We start from the raw sequence: 19,663 nt of genomic DNA on the forward strand, positions 1-19,663 counted from the left end.
GGAAGGCATTGAAGCATTAATGGAGTTTGGTAAATCAGTTAGGCATATGGTAAAACCTATAAGAGTTTTGTATTGTACATTATTAATGGTAAATCAGCACACAGGTATGTTCTTCATTGGCTGAGCTGCCCTTTTCTTCAATAAAAATGGATTATTATAGCATGTTTTCTAGCACCAAATATAGCCAGGCATAAGTTGCAACGTGGGTAGGTTAAAGAAGTGGTTGTGAAAGAACAGTAGCAGAGTCTCATAGGCACTTGATGCAATTCTTAAATAGAGTTTGCAGTACATCGTCTAAATATCTTGCTAGCTTGTTTTCAAAGAATTATATGTTTTTGGAGTTTTCATTAGGTAGAGTTGGATTTTATGTTGTGTTTGTTTGATATTAAAATTAGAAATTAAAATTAGAAGTAAAATCTATTTTTTTAATAAAAAATATTATTTTATATACAGTTAAAAAAATAATTTAAAAAAATTATTTTATTATTTTAATATTTTTTAATTAAAATTTATTAAATTTAATTTTAAATTATTTTTTAATACTATCTTATTAATATATTTAAAAAATAATAATTTTTTAATAATAGTTCTAACAGTAATACTAAACAGATTTGTAATGCCAGTGACATAGCATATTTTACTATTGTTTTTTTTTTTAAATAGATTTAGGTGTGAAAGGGATTAAATATTATTTATTATTTTTTAAAATAAAAGATAAATTTTATATAAGTATTATACTTTTATATAAAATATCCATACATAATTTATGAATAAAAGCATATACCATATGTGTGTTATACTTAAAAAGGTAATAACAATATGTGAAAATAATTATGTATTAATTTTAAATAAATGGCAAAATTATTATTCACAAATAAACAAAAAAATTTGTTATTATTATTATCATCATTATATTATTATATATTTTTATTTGCTTTAAATAATGAAAAAAATATATTTCATCAATTAGAAATAGAGTACAGAAGATAAATATAAGTTGATATATTATATTTTTGTATGAATAAAAATAATATAAATTTTTTTGAAAGATTCAGTAGTATTGACATAATACATAGATCGACCAATAATAGATTGCACATTCCACTCTTCAAGTTTATAAACTTTTTATGAGTCTCGTTAGATAATATCTAATTTTAGATATCACATTAAAGAAAAATCAGTAACTCATATAATACTATTCTAAAAAAAAAATCAACAAAAAAAAAGCAAAACAACTCTATTAAAGGAGAGGAAATACCACATAAACTCAAGATTTACCAATGTAGATAATATATGAGGACATATTCACTCAGAATCTATTAATAATCATAGATACAAAAAAATATATCCAAAATTTGTTCAAAACTTATACAAATCTATAAGTTATTAGAAAAAAAAAAAAGAAAATAAATGGGAGAGGTTGCTATCAGTGAAAACACTTATTAGAACCACTCAAATAATACAGATTTTAAAGAGAATAAAGAAAGAAAAGAAACTGACTACTCACATAAAAAATAATATAAAAAATTTTAAAAATTTAATAGTGTTGATAGAATATATAAATTAATTAATAGGTGGATTGCATATTTTCCTATTCGACTACATAGTTTTTAATGAGATTTATCAGATAATCTTCAAATTTAATTAGATTTGAAGAAAATATCTGCACATCATAAAGTATTATTCTAAAAAAATAAAATATTAAAAAAAACTCTATTAAGAAAAAACATGAAAACTCAAAATCTAATGATGAGGATAAATATGAGTATTTATTCATTCAAAATTTACTAATAATAATAGATATAATGAGAATAATAACTCAAAATCTAACGATAAGTATAAATATAAGGATTTACTCTCTCAAAATCTATTAATAATACATATAATGAAATATGTTTAAAATCTATTTAAAACATATACATATTTGAAAGTAGCTGCTATCAATAAAAATAATTAGTTGTAATGTTAAAAAAATAAAATAAAATCTCAGTTGTAACCTCCCAAAAAATAGATAAGAAGAGGGCTTTAATGAGAAGAATAGTTCCTACAAGTCCTTCGTTGAGGAAAAGATTTGTAATTGAGAAACTTCTTCATGTGAAAACTTAATTGGGATAGTCCCAAGCTTCTAACTTTGCATGTGGACATATTTTGTAAAAGCATGAAAGGAAATTTCAAGAATTGACTTCACAGTTTTTTTTTTTTTTTAAAAAAAAGAAATAGGTAAAAGATTTGGTTTAATTGAAGGGTTAGGGTTTCATGCTAGCTCATTAATGGGAATGTCTCCCTACAGAATTAATTGACTGATAACCGACACCTTTTTTTCCCAAAAAAAAAAACCCAAATTAACATTTAAAAATTTTAAGATATTTAATTTCAAAATTCTTGTAAAATATGGTGATTTTTTTAAATTAAAATGAAGAGTACCAAAAGCTTTTTATACTAGTAATTAATTAGTATCATTTTGTACATGTAAGTGTTTATATAATTAGATCCAAATACATACTTATATTAGCATATTAAGGGCCTTTAATCATTTTAATAACTAAGAAATCATTTTCAATGACTAAGAGGCGGACGTGTCTTAACTTATAAATTGATCAGATTAATTTTTAAATCATAAAAACAAGTTAATTTATTTATTTATAATAAATTTCAGGCTTATAAATTAAGTTTATAAGATAAATAAAAAAGTTAAGGGATTAAATTTTTTATTTTTGTGCTGATAAGTCTTGTATTTATAAATTATTTTGATAAAATATTTTGTTATATTATTTTTATTTAATTTTTAAAATTTTATTATTAATTTATTTTAATATATTTTTAGCCATTTTAATAATAAATGTGCTCATGAATTACTCTTTATTAAACACATTAACTATTTATCAGTCATTTATAAGTACTTTAATTAAATACGTAACTGTTTAAAACTTTTAAATATTTATTAGTTCAAATTATAAGCATTAGGTGTTGATAAATTGATCTCATAAATTAAGCTAAACACTTTCTAAAAATCATTATTGTTGTGATTTCACTTTCAATGAGTACAAATTATTTTAAAATTAATAATTTTAATCCCTATATTTTTACAATGACTATACTTATTTTTTAATCTATGACATTTTAAAGTATACCACGTTTTGATTTAAAAAATTTTAAAATTTAATCTCTTAAAATTTTATATTTTTATTGATAATAATAAAAATTATAACATAAATTTATTAATTTTAAATTAATAAAAACTAAATTATATTTTAAAACAAATCTTAACATTTGTAATCATTAAAATGTATCCAAATAATCTTTATGAGCAATATCAATAAAAACATATATAGATCAACACAAATAAGGTTCCAAGTTATGTTTTATTTGGATAATAATTTTTAATAAAATATATTTACCAATATAGGATACCAATAATAATTATAGATTCAATATTTTATATATTTTATTTTTTAAAAAAAAAGTTATCAATATTTAATTCTCAACTTCCCATATTAAAAAATAAATACTCAATTGCTGAATTATTTTTTCTTTTAATCATTTTTATTATATTAGAAGAAATAAAATTATTTTAGAATGGTTATCACATTGATGAGTAATTCTCACAATTTTAATTCATTAAAAAATTGGAAACTTAATAGAAATTATAAGCATGAAACATGAGCTTTCATTTTCATTCTTACAATTGGTAGAAAACATTAATTTAAGAAAATTGCTAAAATAATAATAATAATTTAAGGAAAAAAAAAAAACTTTTTCCAGCTGAGACTAAGGAATTTGCTTGTTTAGTACAGGTGGACAACTGTTATATGAGCCAAATAAAATGCTCCATGTGGGATTTTATTACCACAATTTGCCCCTACCTTCTTAATTCTTCATTTCATTTACAATTTAAAAAAATAATTCAAACTTCTAAAATATAATTATGAAAACTTCAACTCATATGAAAATGAATTTATCAAACATTAAATTAAATATTTATATATAAATTTATATATTTTATATACACATTTTAATTAATTTTGTATAAAATTTAATATAAATATTTAATATAATTATTATTAAATTTATTCTCATATGAACTCAAGTTTACATGGAATATATTTAATTTTTAAACAAATATTACGATAAATTGCCAAAAAAACCATAATCTTTGCTCATTTTTACGAATTTATTCATTTTTTTTAATAATTTCACCCCAATCTTTTGCACTCGATTTAATTCTACTGTACTGTGAAAATTAGTTGTTAAATTTAATAGTAACACTACTTCATAATATCTAATAAGTATTATAATATATAATTAAATGCTAACCCTATCTCTAAATTATCATAATAATTTCTAAATTAAAAAGAAAACTCAGGATTCATAACTCAAAATCGATTATGCTCATTTGTCTCATTATTTCATGAGACAGTGAAGCAGAAGAAGAATGAGATAATGAAACAGAATCGATTTTAGATTTGAAATCTTAAGTTTTTTTTTTTTAATTTAGAGATTATTATGATAACTTAAGGACATAATTAACTATTAATTAAATATTTAATGCTTATTAGACATGATAATGTAGTGTTACTGTTAAGTTTAATAACTAATTTTGATGGTAGAGTAAAATTAAATTAGATGTTAAAAATTAGAGTGAAATTATTAAAAAAGAAATATAGTAGAATTGTAAAAATTATCAATGGCTGAGATTTTTTTTAGTAAATTTTCCTAAATATTATTCACAATTAGTATTTTTTTATGTGTAAACTTAATTTATAAATAATAAAGTACACAGAAAAGTTAAAAAAATGGAATTCTAATCAAGGCTTAATTAATAAAAATTATAAAAAATCATATGAAAATTTTAAATTTCATTTTTATTGGCTAATCTCACTTAAAATATAATATCTAAATTATTTTTTAATTTTAAAATTATATGTATAATTATTTATTTTTATAAAATAATTTAAGAAAAGAAAAAGAAAGGTCAACAGAAATGTTTGGACAGAAGCAGACAAAGACAACACTATTCACTGCTGACAAAGACAAACGCAGCTTAAAGGTTAAGGTGGTCAGCCGCCAGTAACAGTCACGCCGTTAACTCTAACCCCGAATGGACAACTACACAAATGGATTTTTACAAACACGGCTATGACTAGAGTGTGAACTCACTTCTTCCACGCCAAATTGGCTTACTCTATTGGATAATGTACAAAATTCAGTAGTGGAAGCAATAGAAGCTTACCTGCCAACAACGGGAAAATGACGAAGGAGAAGGAAGATCGTATATATACGTAAACACACGGCGACTTGGGTGTGAGTGAGAGAGACCCTTGAGCTGAGAAGAAATTGAGACTTTTTCTTTTTTACAGAGAGAGAGAGAGAGCGCGGACAGAGAATGGTCAAACATTACCATGGCTCCCGTCAATGGTTGATAAACCTCTCTATAAACAAGCTCTTTCTCTGTCAAAAAGTCTCTCTGGACTCTCTTTAAAAGATTTTTCTCTCCCTCTTCTCTCCGTGTGGGTAAAGTTCTCTCTTTTTCTTACTGGGTCGTTGAAGGGTTCTTTGGTGGAGATTTGAGCTTCTATTGTCGGAGGAAAAGCTGAATTTTGGTTAAACGATTATTCTTTGCTTTCTGGGTTTCCTTCCAACCTTGGTGGAAAGGGAAATGGCTGTAAGTTTTGCCCTTTTAATTTTTCTTTTTCAAATTATTAGTTATTCATACTTTTATGTCTATATGGTTTGGGTTATTTTCATTGTTTGCTGTTTGGTTGCTTAAAGTTGCAGAAGAGAAAATAAAATATGCCCTTCTGGTTTTTATGGACCAAAGACAGCATATGTAGTATTTGAAGATTATGTTAATTTGTATTGCCTTGATTGGCAATGTTGGGTTTTCTTATCAGCTGTTGATTGTCATATAGTTGGACTGGCTTTCTGGTAATCTGGGTTTCGTTAATTTGTCTGTTTATGGGTATGAATTGTATGGATTAGAATTAGTACCGAATTTTTAACTGCGCAATTCATAATGGAAAATTAGAACTTTGATGAATCCTCATTTTCTTGTAGATGTAATAATAATTTTTACAAAATTTTTGGGTAAATTGGCAGTTTATCTGTCTCAGTTTTGCTTGATCTATTAGCTTGTAAGGGAATCATGTAATGCGTAAATAAACGGGGAATGGATATGTACACAAATTAGGTGGATATCAACATCAGTAACAAATGGTAGATGAAACATAACCTAATTACCATAATTTGGGAAAGTATTAACAATCTCAAGTTCTTACTTGACAATAATCCTAATATAGAATATTTTGACTGATGAGATGTACTAGTTTTGATTTGGTTTGTGACAATACGCTCTCTGTTGGACCATGTTGGCTTTAATTTAAAGGAATTTTTTCCCCTTGGTACCTTGATGCAATAAGAGATATAAAGACTAGGGATATCACATCGATCATTGAGATAAATGGCTTGTATAATTTTAAGGTTCAAGTTCAGGGTTGTTGGAATCCCACATCGAAAGAATATAAAGTAAAAGGGCAATATATAAGTGGTTAAGTTGCAACATTGACTTGGCTAGTCATTTTGATGTGTAAAGCAATCTAATCACTTATATAAGCCCGAATTAAAATGAATTGATTATAATTTGACCGACACTCTCTCCGAATTTAACATGGTATCAGAGCCCGGACTGGGTTGTGGGTTTCAGCCGCCCATAAGGCTGTATAATTGGGCCCGTGTTGGGTTAAAAATAAAAATACAAATTAATTGTCAAGTGACAACCATGTGGTTGCACTTGAGGGGGGAGTGTTGGAATCCCACATCGAAAGAATATAAAGTAAAAGGGCAATATATAAGTGGTTAAGTTGCAACATTGACTTGGCTAGTCATTTTGATGTGTAAAGCAATCTAATCACTTATATAAGCCCGAATTAAAATGAATTGATTATAATTTGACCGACACTTTAACAAAGGTGAAGCATTATTGGACATGTATCAACTTTTCTTAAAAACTTGTGTCCAGCTTTCCTTGTTTATGATAGAAGTTTAACTTGAGTTCCTTATTTAAAATGTCATTTTGTTGAATTTTTTTGGCGGAGAACTGAATTGCCCTTTTTTATTTGTATTTTTTAGTTGTCTAATGTATGTTATGTTGTTAGAGGTTAAATGTGTTTTTGTTTGGGGATGTTAGGATTAGCAATTTTTTTATTTGCAAATGTGCATGCTTTGACTTATTCTTCTTCTTCTTCTTCAAAATACATCTATTCGTATTTGGATAAGGTATGACTATTTTTTGTAAATAGAACTGTGAAATTTCATAATCAAAAGTCTTATATCTTCCATTTGGTGCATGGATGATGGATGTCTGAATTCTTCATAGAGTGCAAATTCTGTAGTTATTGAGGAGAACACAATTATGTGTTTTTGTGTAATATTGTTTAATGCACCTAGGTCTGCCTTGTAATAGATATTGTCAATGGAGTAGAGCATGCCATTTTGTTGCATTTTTCTTTTAACATAACTAGCTTGCACCTTTTCTTCATTTAGTTTTCTGTATTCAAAACTGGAGCCAAGGGCCCTTTTTCAGTGGAAGGAGGAACATATGGCATAAAAGGGGTTTCTCTTAGGACATTGTGTAGTTTACTTCATTTATGCTCTCACTTCTTTGATAAGGATTAAAGAATGTGTAAAAGTACAACACCTCTTGTTTTGTTGTACAAGGGTTTGGCTGTTGAACACATGACATGGTCCTAACATTACCTCTAGTTGTACTAAATGAACCAATCTTATTTGGCAAAAGGAATGATGCTTTGATTGTTTAGGGACTTTAGGTGACAGTTGCTTGATTAGTATTTCCTGTGAATACTAGTTAAGGAAGTCTAGAATATTGAATTCATTCTTATGCTTCGCTAATTAGACAAACATAATATGTACTCTGGTAAACATTCTCTTCTCTGTTATGTCCTAGTGAGTAAGCATTATTTGGCAGTTCTCTTTTCGTATTTGTTGAATTAGGAATATCTAAAACATAGCATCTTGGCTTTTGATGATTGGTATGGTTGTCTTTCCATTTTGGCATTTTTCTATTTCTGAGTATTCTCAAGTGTTTTGGTATATGCTGACAAAATGTTTGATTATCATTTTACTCCTAAAATTTTATGGTTTTGATGCTAGTGTTGTGTCCATGGTAGACGGTTATAGATAGTCTCTTGTACCTCATTTTTTGTCTTTTCTGCTTTTTTGTAACTTCTTTCTAGCTAAGGACCATATAAATCTTACTAGGAACAAATGGTATAGTCTATAAATTTGCTTGGAAGAATTTGTGAATTACTATTTTTCTCACCTATAATTTTCCTTTGAAATTCTTTCTTACAAAACTTACTTTTATTAAGAAGTAATGGCTGTAACTTTTAACTCTTCATTAATGTTATTTGGATACTTAAAAATAATAAGTTAACTTTTCACCTCATTAAGAGGTTAAATATTAACCTTGGGGGGCTTAGCCGCCTAGGTTAATAATTACTCTATTTAAAAGTTAAAACTTATAAGGGTAACATTTAACCCTTGATTTTTTTAACTTTTTGCCAAACACATCCTAAGAGTAACACATAAGGAAAGACGCATTTGCAGGCCTATGGGTTAAAGTTGGTCTGCTTTAGTCTGGTTGTCCAACTATGAGACACACAGCCGGTGATTTTAAATGGAGTGAAATGACAGTAATCAGCCGTGTCACTAGAAGGTAGTTGAAATTGTCAAACTAACTCAATTTAAAAATCATGAAGGAATGAAAATGATGAGATTGACCAACAAGAATAACTTCCTGTGTTCCCAATAGATTGACCAACAAGAATAACTTCCTTTGTTTCCAATAGACACGTATAAAAAAAAAAGTACCGAGTAGATTCATGTTTTTGGATTGGCTTTCTATATTTCACCAGGGAAACTGGGGGATAACTTATTTTCTTTGTAATAATTTTGTGTATGCTGTAGTAATGCTTCCCCTCAATCAAAACAGAGAACATCATTCTGGTATAGTTTAGGTGCTTGATCAACTTACTACCATGATTAGCAAATTGAGAAAAGTAGAAAGAATCCAAATCAACCATGGACAAAAGGATCAAATGAAAAGATTGAATGGTGTGATTCAATTCAAAATTATGACTTACTGGTAGAGAAAGAATGAAGTAACATGCAACTATTGCACTTCAATTCATAAGTTCTTTAAAATTTAGCTCTTTATTGATCCATTTTTGTCCCAGCTGCTAGTTTGCTACCTCTAAGATGAAGCATGGATAGTCTGGATAGATCATGCATCTCTCAGAAGGTGAATAGACTAATTACACTTCACAGTGCACGAGCATACTTAATGTGCAGATGAAGGATTGGTTCTTTTCCTGTATTACATGGATTTTCTTACCCTGGTCAGCCTGTAGTTCTAGCTACTAGAAGTATTCATAAGTTGAAAACCAAATTGGTACTTGTTTCACAATTGAGTTATAATTTTTTTTCATCTTGATCCTAATTTTTATCTAATTCATTGCTTTAACTATTTCTGATGTCACACTGATAAATGAATTTAGTTTGGAGATTGAGCTGAAAGATTTTCAGGGGCCTAGAAAAGGAAATATCAGTTGAATTTGCTAGACTGAAATCCCGTCTCATTTTCTTTTTCCTTTCATTGGTTTATCTGATAAGCTATTTGAAAATGCTGAAGAGGACTCCACAATCATAGATTGCATATAGACATAAAACTAATTGTTTCTATCGTAGTATTCAAATTGCATGTCACTTCTCCTCATCAACACCTGTTTCTCCTTTACGTGCTGAATTTTCCTGTTGACAGGAAAAACACAATCTCAGCTCTAGTTTTGATGGCGCAGGTGGGGTTATTCATCAGACTACAATTTGAAGTAATCTTGATATGTATTTTACATGTGCAGACATGTAATGTCCACAAGCTAGTTTACCAGATGGTGCTAATATTATTGTATAATCCTGGTTCAAACAGATTTTTTAGTTATGACTTATATTTAAATTTTACTTTTATATGCATTCAATTTCATCCCCACCTTTTGTTGTAAAAATGTAATATGTTCAATCATGCATTGCTTTTTTTTTTTCCCTCCTTGTTTGCAACATTTTCTTTTAATAGCAAATAGGCTATTCCAGCCTCAGTTGTGCTGTCAGTATGATTTAAGTTGCTTTATATCTGAGGCTTGTTGGGAGATGTAGATCTAATTTTAAATCATTAAACAGAATAAGAGGTGACTAATATACTGCATTGTTGGAATGTGGCCTTTATCATCTTCTGCGCTCTGGAAATATTAAGATATATGGTTATCATGGTGGTGTAAGGCAGCCTCTCTCATTTTCAGATATTTGAAGCTACTTTGAATTTTGGATCTTTCTATTGTTTTGTTCCTGGTTTATTAGCATGCCTTGATTCACCCAATTTGTAGCAATGAGATATCTTTTTACTTTGTGAACGTGACCGGTGACTCACTAATCCTGGTCGATGAACTGTTATATTTTCGATGATGAAAATTAGTTGTTTTATGGATGACATTCTGTTAGGTAACAATATCTTGTTATTGTGGCAGCAACATTCGCACGTGCCAAAGTTTGGCAATTGGGAAAGTGAAGAGAATGTTCCTTACACAGCCTACTTTGAAAAGGCTCGAAAGGGTCGAGGTGAAGGGAAGATGATAAATCCAAATGATCCCCAAGAGAATCCTGATTTAGGCTCAGATTTTGAAGCTTCAGCTCAAGCTCCCTCTTCTGGGGGTGGAGTTGTATCAGAGGAACCAACAGGGCAGGGAGCTGTTAGACGGGCACACGAGCGTCGCAGGAGCAGAGAAGATGGTGACCTCAGACGGTTTACTGACTCTCCAGCACGCCATGACAACATGAATCGTAGAGCTAGCAATGAGCTAGCACCCCAGCGTTATGGTGGTCGTGGAGTAAGTTATGGTGAAAACCAAAGACGGACTGGAAGACCAAGTGCACAAAGCATTGGTTCTGATAACAGCATGGAGCAATCCCCACTGCATCATAAGGCCAAGATTTCAGGGAGAGGTAGCGGGGCTCCATCTCCTGCCTGGGAAGGAAAAGGTTCATATGAGGGTAGCCATGGTACTCCTGGAAGATCCCGATTGAAACCAAGAGGCGATGAAAGTGTAATTCTTCTCTCTTCTGCCCCAGAATTTTATTATTCAAGTATTCATTTGAATGTGTTTTGATCTGTTACTATTATTATTTAAACTAAGTAGCTTAAATCTTTACTGAAATGTCTGTTGCTTTTCTGGTGTGGCAGCCTGATAAGGGTGCTGCTGTTCCTAAATTTGGTGAGTGGGATGAGAATAACCCCGCATCAGCTGATGGCTATACTCACATTTTCAACAAAGTGAGGGAGGAAAGGCAAATTGAGGCAGGTAAAGTGCCTGGCATGCCTACTGAGTCATCCATGAGCAACACTCGTAAGGAAACCCCCAGCAACAGCTCCAAGGTATGCCATCACTCTCAGTCTATCACCAAGTGCACTGGTTTGCATGCTCGTGGATTATCTTATCATTTATATATAATTTCCTAATATCTTTTTCCAATTTTCAGAGTTGCTGCTTTCCATGGTTCAGAAAGTGATGTCTTTGAGTACATTGTGGAAAATTATGTGGTGTGTAGAACTTGTAAATACTTTGAAGTCTCTCTTCATGCAGAGTAACTTCTTTGAGTATATTCTCTCTATTTGCGTGGCAGTAACTTCTTTGAGTATATTCTCTCTATTTGCGTGGCATTTTATGATTATAAACAGCGTTTTTCTGGAACTGTAGTCTTGTTCTTTTCAGTCTAATATTTTTTTTCCACTTTTAGATTGCTTACTTGCATTATGTTGTTTAGCTTTCACAGTTATATTTGGCTGTTAAGGACCAGATACAAATTCTTTAATTCTAATATAATATAATATCATGTTTTCCTTTTTCATCTTGCTCTTCCATGAGATATTGTTGTGAAAGTAATCTCGCAAAGTTGAAGAACACAAAATTTGAAGTGGCTTAGCAAAAGTATACTCCACAAACAATCCACCATCTCAAGGGAGAGAACTGTGAACATATAGAGGAGAGGAAAGAGGGGAAGGCTGGCCTGGAGGCAAAAATAATCAATTAATTAATTTTTACCTACACTGAGTGTATACACTCAGTTGCCAATTGTCAATTGCCATTTTAGTTAAAATTATTGTGGGTCTCATAATAAAATGTTGATTAATGAAACTTGGCATTAATTAATGGTGAATAGTTTTAAAAACATAATATTTGATGAAATATTTAATCTTATGAATCTTATATAGAAACATTAAATGTTCAAATTGTATTACACTCCCACTAATTTCTCATTAAAAAAAAAAAAAAAAAAAAAAAATATATATATATATATATATATATATATATATATATTGATTTAGATTTGAAATGAAGGGCATGAAGTTGATTTAGACCAGACATCATATCTTGACCATCGGATGAGAATACTTTTCCTTGAAAAAATAAAACCGTAAGCCAGTGCAAGGCATACGCCAAAATATTACAGATACGCTGAGGGCGAGTACATATGATCTTAACCCTAGAGGTCAAGATCTGGCCAAAGGTATGAGAATGTGAGCTAGCGCCAAAGCTTGGCGCAAAGATTGAATTTTAAATTTCATAAACTGACGGTGAATTCAAAACCACACGCACTCTCTACAGATCCGGATGTTAGAGTTGAAAGAAAGAGGATTTCTCGTTCTGTCCACAAATCTCAGGTGCCCATCTCTACTCCTTGGTGTAGAACGACTTTTCTTTATGCGAGTTTCTATATTGGATCCATCTCACCTGTTATTCTTTTTTCAAATTCAAAGATCTTTATTAATTTTAGTTCTCTCATTACTTTTGAGCAATTCGAATGATTAAATGTTTTGTATTTCCATTTTTGTGATATTTCCCTGAATCTCTGTTTACCCAATTGAGTTGTTGCGCCTTACAATTCAAGAAAAATGAGTAGATTATGAGCTAGCCACGTTGTCTCACTCTAATTTCCAATTTCACCGTTTGAGATCAGAAAAAGGAAGTCCCTTGTCCCGTTGCTGTTGCTTTTACTGCCTCTTCTCTCTCTTTCTTTATATTTGTGGCGCCAATTGGGTAGTTATGGTGAGAGAGCAAAGGTTAGGGTCTTTTTATGCTCACCTCCGTGAATCAGTCTCGTCTTCATCTATTTCTCCTCTGCTTATATTCCCCTCAACTTCTGATGTTGATTCACTATGTGCTCTTAAAATCATTTTTCATATTCTTGAATCTGATTCTGTCCGCTATTCTTGCTATCCCGTCTCCTCTTTCGAAGAAATTCACAAATATGCTGGCGCTGAAATGAGTTCACCATCAAGTGAACCCACTTCAATCCTCTTAATTAATTGGGGTTGCCAGCGTGATTTGCGGAGGTTACTCAATTTAGGCCGAGGGGTGCGTGTTTTTGTCATTGACAGTCACCGTCCCATCCATTTGCATAACCTAAGCGAGAAAAATGACGGTGTGATTGTGCTTTACACGCATGATGATGAGCAACAAGCTGACTTAGCTTATGATTTTGATGTTTCGGCTTTGGCTAATGCGAGCGAGTTGAATAGTGATGATGAGAGTGACAGTTCAGATAGTGAAGAGGAGGAAGATAGTGAAAGTGAGGACGAAGAGGATGGAAGTGGTGGGTCGAGAAAGCGAAGGAGGGTTTCAAAAGAGAATGAAGATGACCCACTTCAGCTTTTCAGGAAATTGAAGAGGGAATATTATCACATGGGTACTTTCCATGGAAAGCCCTCAGGGTGGTTGATGTTTGACTTATCACATTCTTTGAGGAAGAACACAAATGAATTGCTTTGGTTGGCTTGTGTTTCGCTAACTGATCAGTTTGTTCACGAGAGATTAACAGATGAGAGGTACCAAGCCGGGGTTATGGAGCTTGAGCAACATATAAACAGTTCGGGTAATTTAGAGGCTGTTTCTATGGTGACTCTCAAAGATGGAACAAAGATTCGAGCACCTGAGTCATCAAGGATTGCATATGAAGATGAGCCACGACTTATGTTATTAAGGGAGTGGAGTTTGTTTGATTCGATGCTGTGTTCTTCATATATTGCCACAAAATTGAAGACGTGGAGCGACAATGGAATGAAAAAGCTAAAACTTCTCCTTGCAAGAATGGGATTTGCGCTTGTGGATTGCCAACAGAAGTTTCAATACATGAACCTTGAAGTGAAGCGAAAGATGAAAGATGAATTTGAACGGTTTTTACCTGAATATGGTCTTACTGAATTTTACTATAGGAGTTTCTTGAGGCTTCATGGCTATAGCTCCAGGGTGTCTGCAGCAGATGTGGTCTATGGGGTTACTGCATTGCTTGAGTCATTCGTTGTATCTGATGGCTCTTGTGCTTCCAAGCAGTTTGGGGAGGCATATGATGCACTGTCTTTGAACAACCTTGATAAGTTGAAAGTTGGAATGCAACAAGCAATCAAGGTACAACGAGCAATTCTTAGACAAGGAAGTACAGCAATAACAAAAAGTGGCTCTATCAGAAGTGGAGGAAAGTTCAGATGGGTAAAGCTTGAGGATTCAGTGGACACAAAGTTGTTGGGTTGCCCACAAGCTTTGACTAAATTCTGCTACTTTTTGATGGATGCCTTGAGAGAGAAAGGAGCTAAGGCAAAGCCCTTGCTTTGCGCATGCTTATCACAAGAACCAGACAAGATGTTGATTGTTGGGGTTTGTGGAAAGCCTCGACTTGGGGCAGTTCAAGGTAACGCCTTTGGAGTTGCATTCAGAAATGCAGTTGAGGAGAGTGGAGCCGAGTTCTTTCATGAGTTGTTTGAATCTTCATGGATTGTTTTAGATAAAGGTGCAGTTAATAATTTTATGATTAGATTAACTGAGAAGCTATGATGGAGAACTCTGTCTACTGTCCAGTTACATCTCTCTCTCTCTCTCTCTCTCTTTTTTCCTTCTTTATGAATTTATCTGATTCTGATCTTTCTCCCTACAATCTAGTGGGGTTGCTCTCGGGAAAGGGCACATGTTCGTTTCTCTAATTTTCTTTTTTCCTGCAACGTTTGAAATGATTCATAAATGCAAAGTCAAATTTGATTCAAGTCCATCTAGAATTCTTTCCTCCTTATCTTTTAACTACTTTCTCCACAACTCGCTTCTTGTCATCTCGGATTGACAATAGTAATTGTATTTTGTTTTAGTTTTGTTTACATTCTTCCATTGTCTTGTGTGGTGAAAGCAGAGGAAAGATCCCAAATTTTGCTGTGTAAAGACAGAATACAACCGAGTAATTGCTTGTTTATATCATATGTTGTAGTTATTCTTTAGCTGTAAATCTTGTGAATAAATTTTTCATCTGGGAAATATTTGACTGCATTACTTTCTGAATTTAATATTTATATGCCATCACCAATTGGCAATTAGGTAGAATAAAAAATCTCATTATATATTCTGAACATGATCAAGAGGACGCAGGATAAAATATGGAGGGTCAAAATTTAATGTGAATGCTAGTTGTACCTGATTTTGATCTAACCATCGATTAGTTAACTGGTTTCTTCATTTTGGTTTAGTAGATTTATTTTTCATTTTTAAAATTAGAGAATTAAACCTAAACTTATTATCAATTTAATCCAAATTTTGATTTTTTAATTACTAGATAATAATTATTTAAAAATTAGATAATAAATGTAAAAAGTAAAAAAAAAATTAAAATAATATATAACAACATTACTGAAACTCTATTATTTTATTCATACTTGTTTAAATTGTGATTGATAAAAAATAAAATCGAACTATAGGATACGTTATATTAAATGATTAGGGAACAAAAATACATTTAAGATTAATAAAAAAATTTAAAATTAAATTCTTATAATAGCGATAACATAATATTTATGTACAATCGATTAAATTTAAGGGAGTGTTTAATAATATTTTAATTTTTAATTTTTTGTTTATTTTGCGTAGAAAATATTGATAGAGTCATAATTTTTTTTTTATAAAAAACAAAAATAAAAATTATAAAATATAATTTTCTTATTTTGTTTTTCAAATTGTCTCAAGTATTTTCTTTTTAAATCTATTTCACCATTTACTAATGATTTTTTCTTAGAGAAATTAAGGCAACGAATTAAAATAATATTTTTAAAAGAAAAAAAAATATGACGGAGTCAATTGGTCATTGCTCAATTACTCAACACAGTGAAGACGCTCCGAGAAAAACCATTAGAGGCGTTGACAAAGCACTCGCTGTAGATGCAAGGATATACGTAACACTTTACGAGTGGTGCCACGTGGACAACGTTCAGGCCTCTCCTCACCGACCCGCTTGTCACAGAGACATACCCGAAAGTAGTGAATTTGTTTCTCGTTTTGTGCCCTGCACAGTCTTCTCTTCCTTCTTCTGCCTCTCCCAATTCATTCTCTGTTTAAAACCCTAGAAATTGTACGTGAAAGAATTTAGTCTCTTTCTTCATCTTTGAAATTTTATATTTGTAGGTTAATCGATTTGGTTTGCAAGGTCTTAGATTGAATGGTAGATTCCTGCTTTCAGTTTTTTAAGTTCTGATTGTTCAAACATCTGTTCAGTTAATCGGCGGACTGGCTTTTCGATTGGCCTCTCTCTTTCTCTCTCTCTAATTTTCTCTAGTTTTTGTGTCTTAGATTAAGTTTATTGTAATTGATTTTGCTTATCTGTGTTGATTGGGTCTCAGTGTTTTTTTTTTTTTTTTTTGGTTAATGGAAATCGTAGTTGATTAATCGCGTGATTTGTATGGTAGAGTCCGGTATTTGAATTTCTATGTAAACAGGAAAAAAAATTGATTTTGTTGATTATGAAATTTAAACTGAAATTATGAATTTTGGGAGCAGAAACCATTGAGGGTAGGAACTTTTAATGTGAATTTTACTGCTGGGTTTAAAATATTATATTTTTAATGCTTCATTCTGAATGTGTTACTGTACCACTAATCTGTTTTGAAATTCAATTTGAGCGCTTTAGAATTTTCTTTTTGTTAAAAAGAGTAGGAAAATAATTGAGTGAATGCATTAGACAAAAAGCCTTAATTTTTCCCCTTTATTTGGATTATGCATTTTTAGGTTTTTAAGGCTGGAAATAGAGCATGAGCAGTCAGACTCAGGGGGTGAGAGGCCCTACGTTAAGGGGGTATCGGAGGAGGAAGGCAATGCTTGACTTAAATGTGCCTCCAAGTGAAAGCAGGGATCAGGAAGGAACTTCAACTCAGGATGTGCAACATGGGGTGCAAGCAAGCCAACAAGGGCAGCCTGTACCACCTACTACAATTGATGTTGAGGCTTTTGATGATGATGTTATTGAATCTTCCCCGAGGGCTTTTGCTGAAGTATGCTTTCTGTCTCTCTCTCTTTTCCCATTAATGTTCTTATTTTGAACGAAAACCTTTTGTTTTGTTTAATTTCATTTTAGGCTAAAAGTAATGCCCAAAGAAACAATGCCCAAAGAACTCATGGAAGGACTGTTGTGGTCGATGTAGATTCAGGTAATATGATATTTCCTTCACCTTTTCTGTATTATATTTCATAGTAGTTATATGGCATTATACAGTGCTTGTTCAGTGACATTGATTGGTAATGATGTTTCTTTGTTTCACTTGTTCTGTCAACTGAAGTGTGTACCTTTTCTTATTCCAGGACGAACAACTAGGTTGAATTATAATAACCATAACAAGCGCAGAAGAGTTCTACCAAATCAAACAATTATCAATTGTGAGCATTATGTAAATTTGGAAAGCAGTAGCAACTCCACGGTAATACCTGAAAGCATATGCCTATGCTCCGCTTGTCTATCTCCTATTGGTCATTGTTTTCTTGTTGAGTTTTAGAACAGCATACTGTTTTTAGAGATGTATCATTATACTTAATGCTGTTAAGGTGGATGATTGGCTTGAGATACTTTAACTTGTCCATCATACTTCCTGATCTTTTCTGTGTCCCTCCATATTTTTCTATGTTGATTGTGCTAAAAGATATTGCAAATAATGTTTGATTTAGGAAACTTAAATGCGGTTAAAACGTGCTGACTGCTGTAGTTAAATTTGAGTTAGTGTAGCTCTGATGGCTTTATGAACAGAATTTATCTGTTGACTTGTTGCTTTCACACAACTTTTAGGATCTTAATCTTTGCATTAATGGATGGGGATTACTTTGGGCACCTGGATTTTGCTGCTGGAGTTATAATTTTATTTTGTTGATTAAGTTCATAATTAATTGCATTGGAGAATGGAAGAATAGTGTACGACTAATGATTGGACATTGTTTATTTCACTCATTTTAATGGATGTTTTTAAAGTTGTGAGGCTTACAGTTATAGTTTTTTGGCAGAGAGATGATGTACAGCCAACCCAACCTCCAAAGGAGCCAACCTTCAATTGTCCAATTTGCATGGGTCCATTTGTTGAGGAGACATCAACAAAATGCGGGCATATTTTCTGTAAGGCTTGCATTAAGGCTGCTATTAGCGTACAAGGAAAATGTCCTACATGTAGGAAAAAAGTCGCTGTTAAAGAACTTATTCGGGTGTTCCTTCCAGCAACAAGTTGATTGAGATGCTTATGGCCAATTGCTATTTCATGTAAGTTTTCTTTTTTCTTTATAATTGATTAATTTCCTTGATAGAGAAGAAGTATCAGCTCGTAGATGTGCAATATATATGTAGTTCAAGAATTTGTTATGTGGGATGTCATTATGATAGTACATTCACACTCACCTTGAGGTGTTGGATCTCAGAATGAAAAATCTGAGCTTTAAGTTTATTTTGTGGGATATTGGTGGAATGATTAGACAAAAGAAATGATGGTATGCTCAAGTATAATGCCTATTTATTTATTTATTTTAAAAAATGGCTTTTATTATGAAAAGTATCGAATGTGTTTGTTCTTAGTATGAGTGCACATATTTTTATCTCCTTTATGTTCATCCCAAAGCGATGATTAATTCATTTTCTCCATTTTCTGCAGCAGGTTGATAGAAACAGTTATGAGATGGGGGGATGAAACAGAGGCTGTAGCATGTATGTGGATTATTATTATTGTATTTTTTTTACTTGAAACTTGGACTTTCTCTAACCTGTGCGGTTCAAATTGATATACCAAAAGGCAATAGTGGATTTTGTTTTTTGGGGTCAAATTTACTTCAAATGGTTGATGAGCTAAATTTATCAGGTAATCAGATGACAACAGAAATTCTATGAAATTTATGTTTAGTTTATTTAAGTCTATAATCCTATTATTCCCCTATTAAAAAAAAGTTTATTATTCTGTTCATGATAATTAATATAACATTTTCAGGATAATAACCGGTGAAACGTTGGGTACTTTTGTTTGGATCACTTTTTTAGGGGATGCTTGATTCACCAGTTAAGTGCACACTCAAATAAGTGAATTAGAGTGTGTGGTAAGTTTTAAAAAATAAAATTGATAGCTAATGGATAGTTGATATGTATCCAATAGTTGCAGTTTATATCAGCTTTATTTTTAGAGTCGTTTCTCATTCGTTGATAGTTGATTTGATTTTTTATTTTGATCATATTATTTAACTTGAAAATTAATATTATTAATATTTTTATATTT

The 19,663-nt window shown here is 31.3% G+C and overlaps 3 protein-coding genes across 5 annotated transcripts; all 3 read left to right on the forward strand.

Moving 5' to 3' along the window:
- Positions 1 to 5,283: 5,283 nt before the first annotated feature.
- Positions 5,284 to 11,839, forward strand: LOC110652082 (RPM1-interacting protein 4). The gene is made up of 4 exons (XM_021807581.2): positions 5,284 to 5,662; positions 10,593 to 11,168; positions 11,306 to 11,497; positions 11,602 to 11,839. Exons 1-4 carry the CDS (start codon positions 5,657 to 5,659, stop codon positions 11,629 to 11,631), a joined length of 804 nt encoding a protein of 267 aa, XP_021663273.2. The 5' UTR covers positions 5,284 to 5,656; the 3' UTR covers positions 11,632 to 11,839.
- Positions 11,840 to 12,790: 951 nt separating this feature from the next.
- LOC110652083 (uncharacterized) lies at positions 12,791 to 15,390 on the forward strand. The gene has a single exon (XM_058149896.1). It carries the CDS (start codon positions 13,167 to 13,169, stop codon positions 14,949 to 14,951), a length of 1,785 nt encoding a protein of 594 aa, XP_058005879.1. The 5' UTR covers positions 12,791 to 13,166; the 3' UTR covers positions 14,952 to 15,390.
- Positions 15,391 to 16,279: 889 nt separating this feature from the next.
- On the forward strand, positions 16,280 to 19,301 carry LOC110652084 (uncharacterized). 3 transcript variants are annotated; one of them, XM_021807583.2, is made up of 6 exons: positions 16,280 to 16,593; positions 17,157 to 17,419; positions 17,503 to 17,575; positions 17,727 to 17,842; positions 18,417 to 18,666; positions 19,052 to 19,301. In XM_021807583.2, exons 2-5 carry the CDS (start codon positions 17,180 to 17,182, stop codon positions 18,633 to 18,635), a joined length of 648 nt encoding a protein of 215 aa, XP_021663275.2. In that variant the 5' UTR covers positions 16,280 to 16,593; positions 17,157 to 17,179; the 3' UTR covers positions 18,636 to 18,666; positions 19,052 to 19,301. The 3 variants fall into 3 exon arrangements, with proteins under 3 accessions (XP_021663275.2, XP_021663276.2, XP_058005880.1); XM_021807584.2 differs by having other exon boundaries at positions 16,345 to 16,503; XM_058149897.1 differs by having other exon boundaries at positions 16,345 to 16,503; positions 19,055 to 19,301.
- The last annotated feature ends 362 nt before the right edge of the window (positions 19,302 to 19,663 follow it).

The sequence above is a fragment of the Hevea brasiliensis genome, chromosome 7 (assembly GCF_030052815.1).
Source record: "Hevea brasiliensis isolate MT/VB/25A 57/8 chromosome 7, ASM3005281v1, whole genome shotgun sequence".
Classification (NCBI taxonomy): Eukaryota; Viridiplantae; Streptophyta; class Magnoliopsida; order Malpighiales; family Euphorbiaceae; genus Hevea; species Hevea brasiliensis.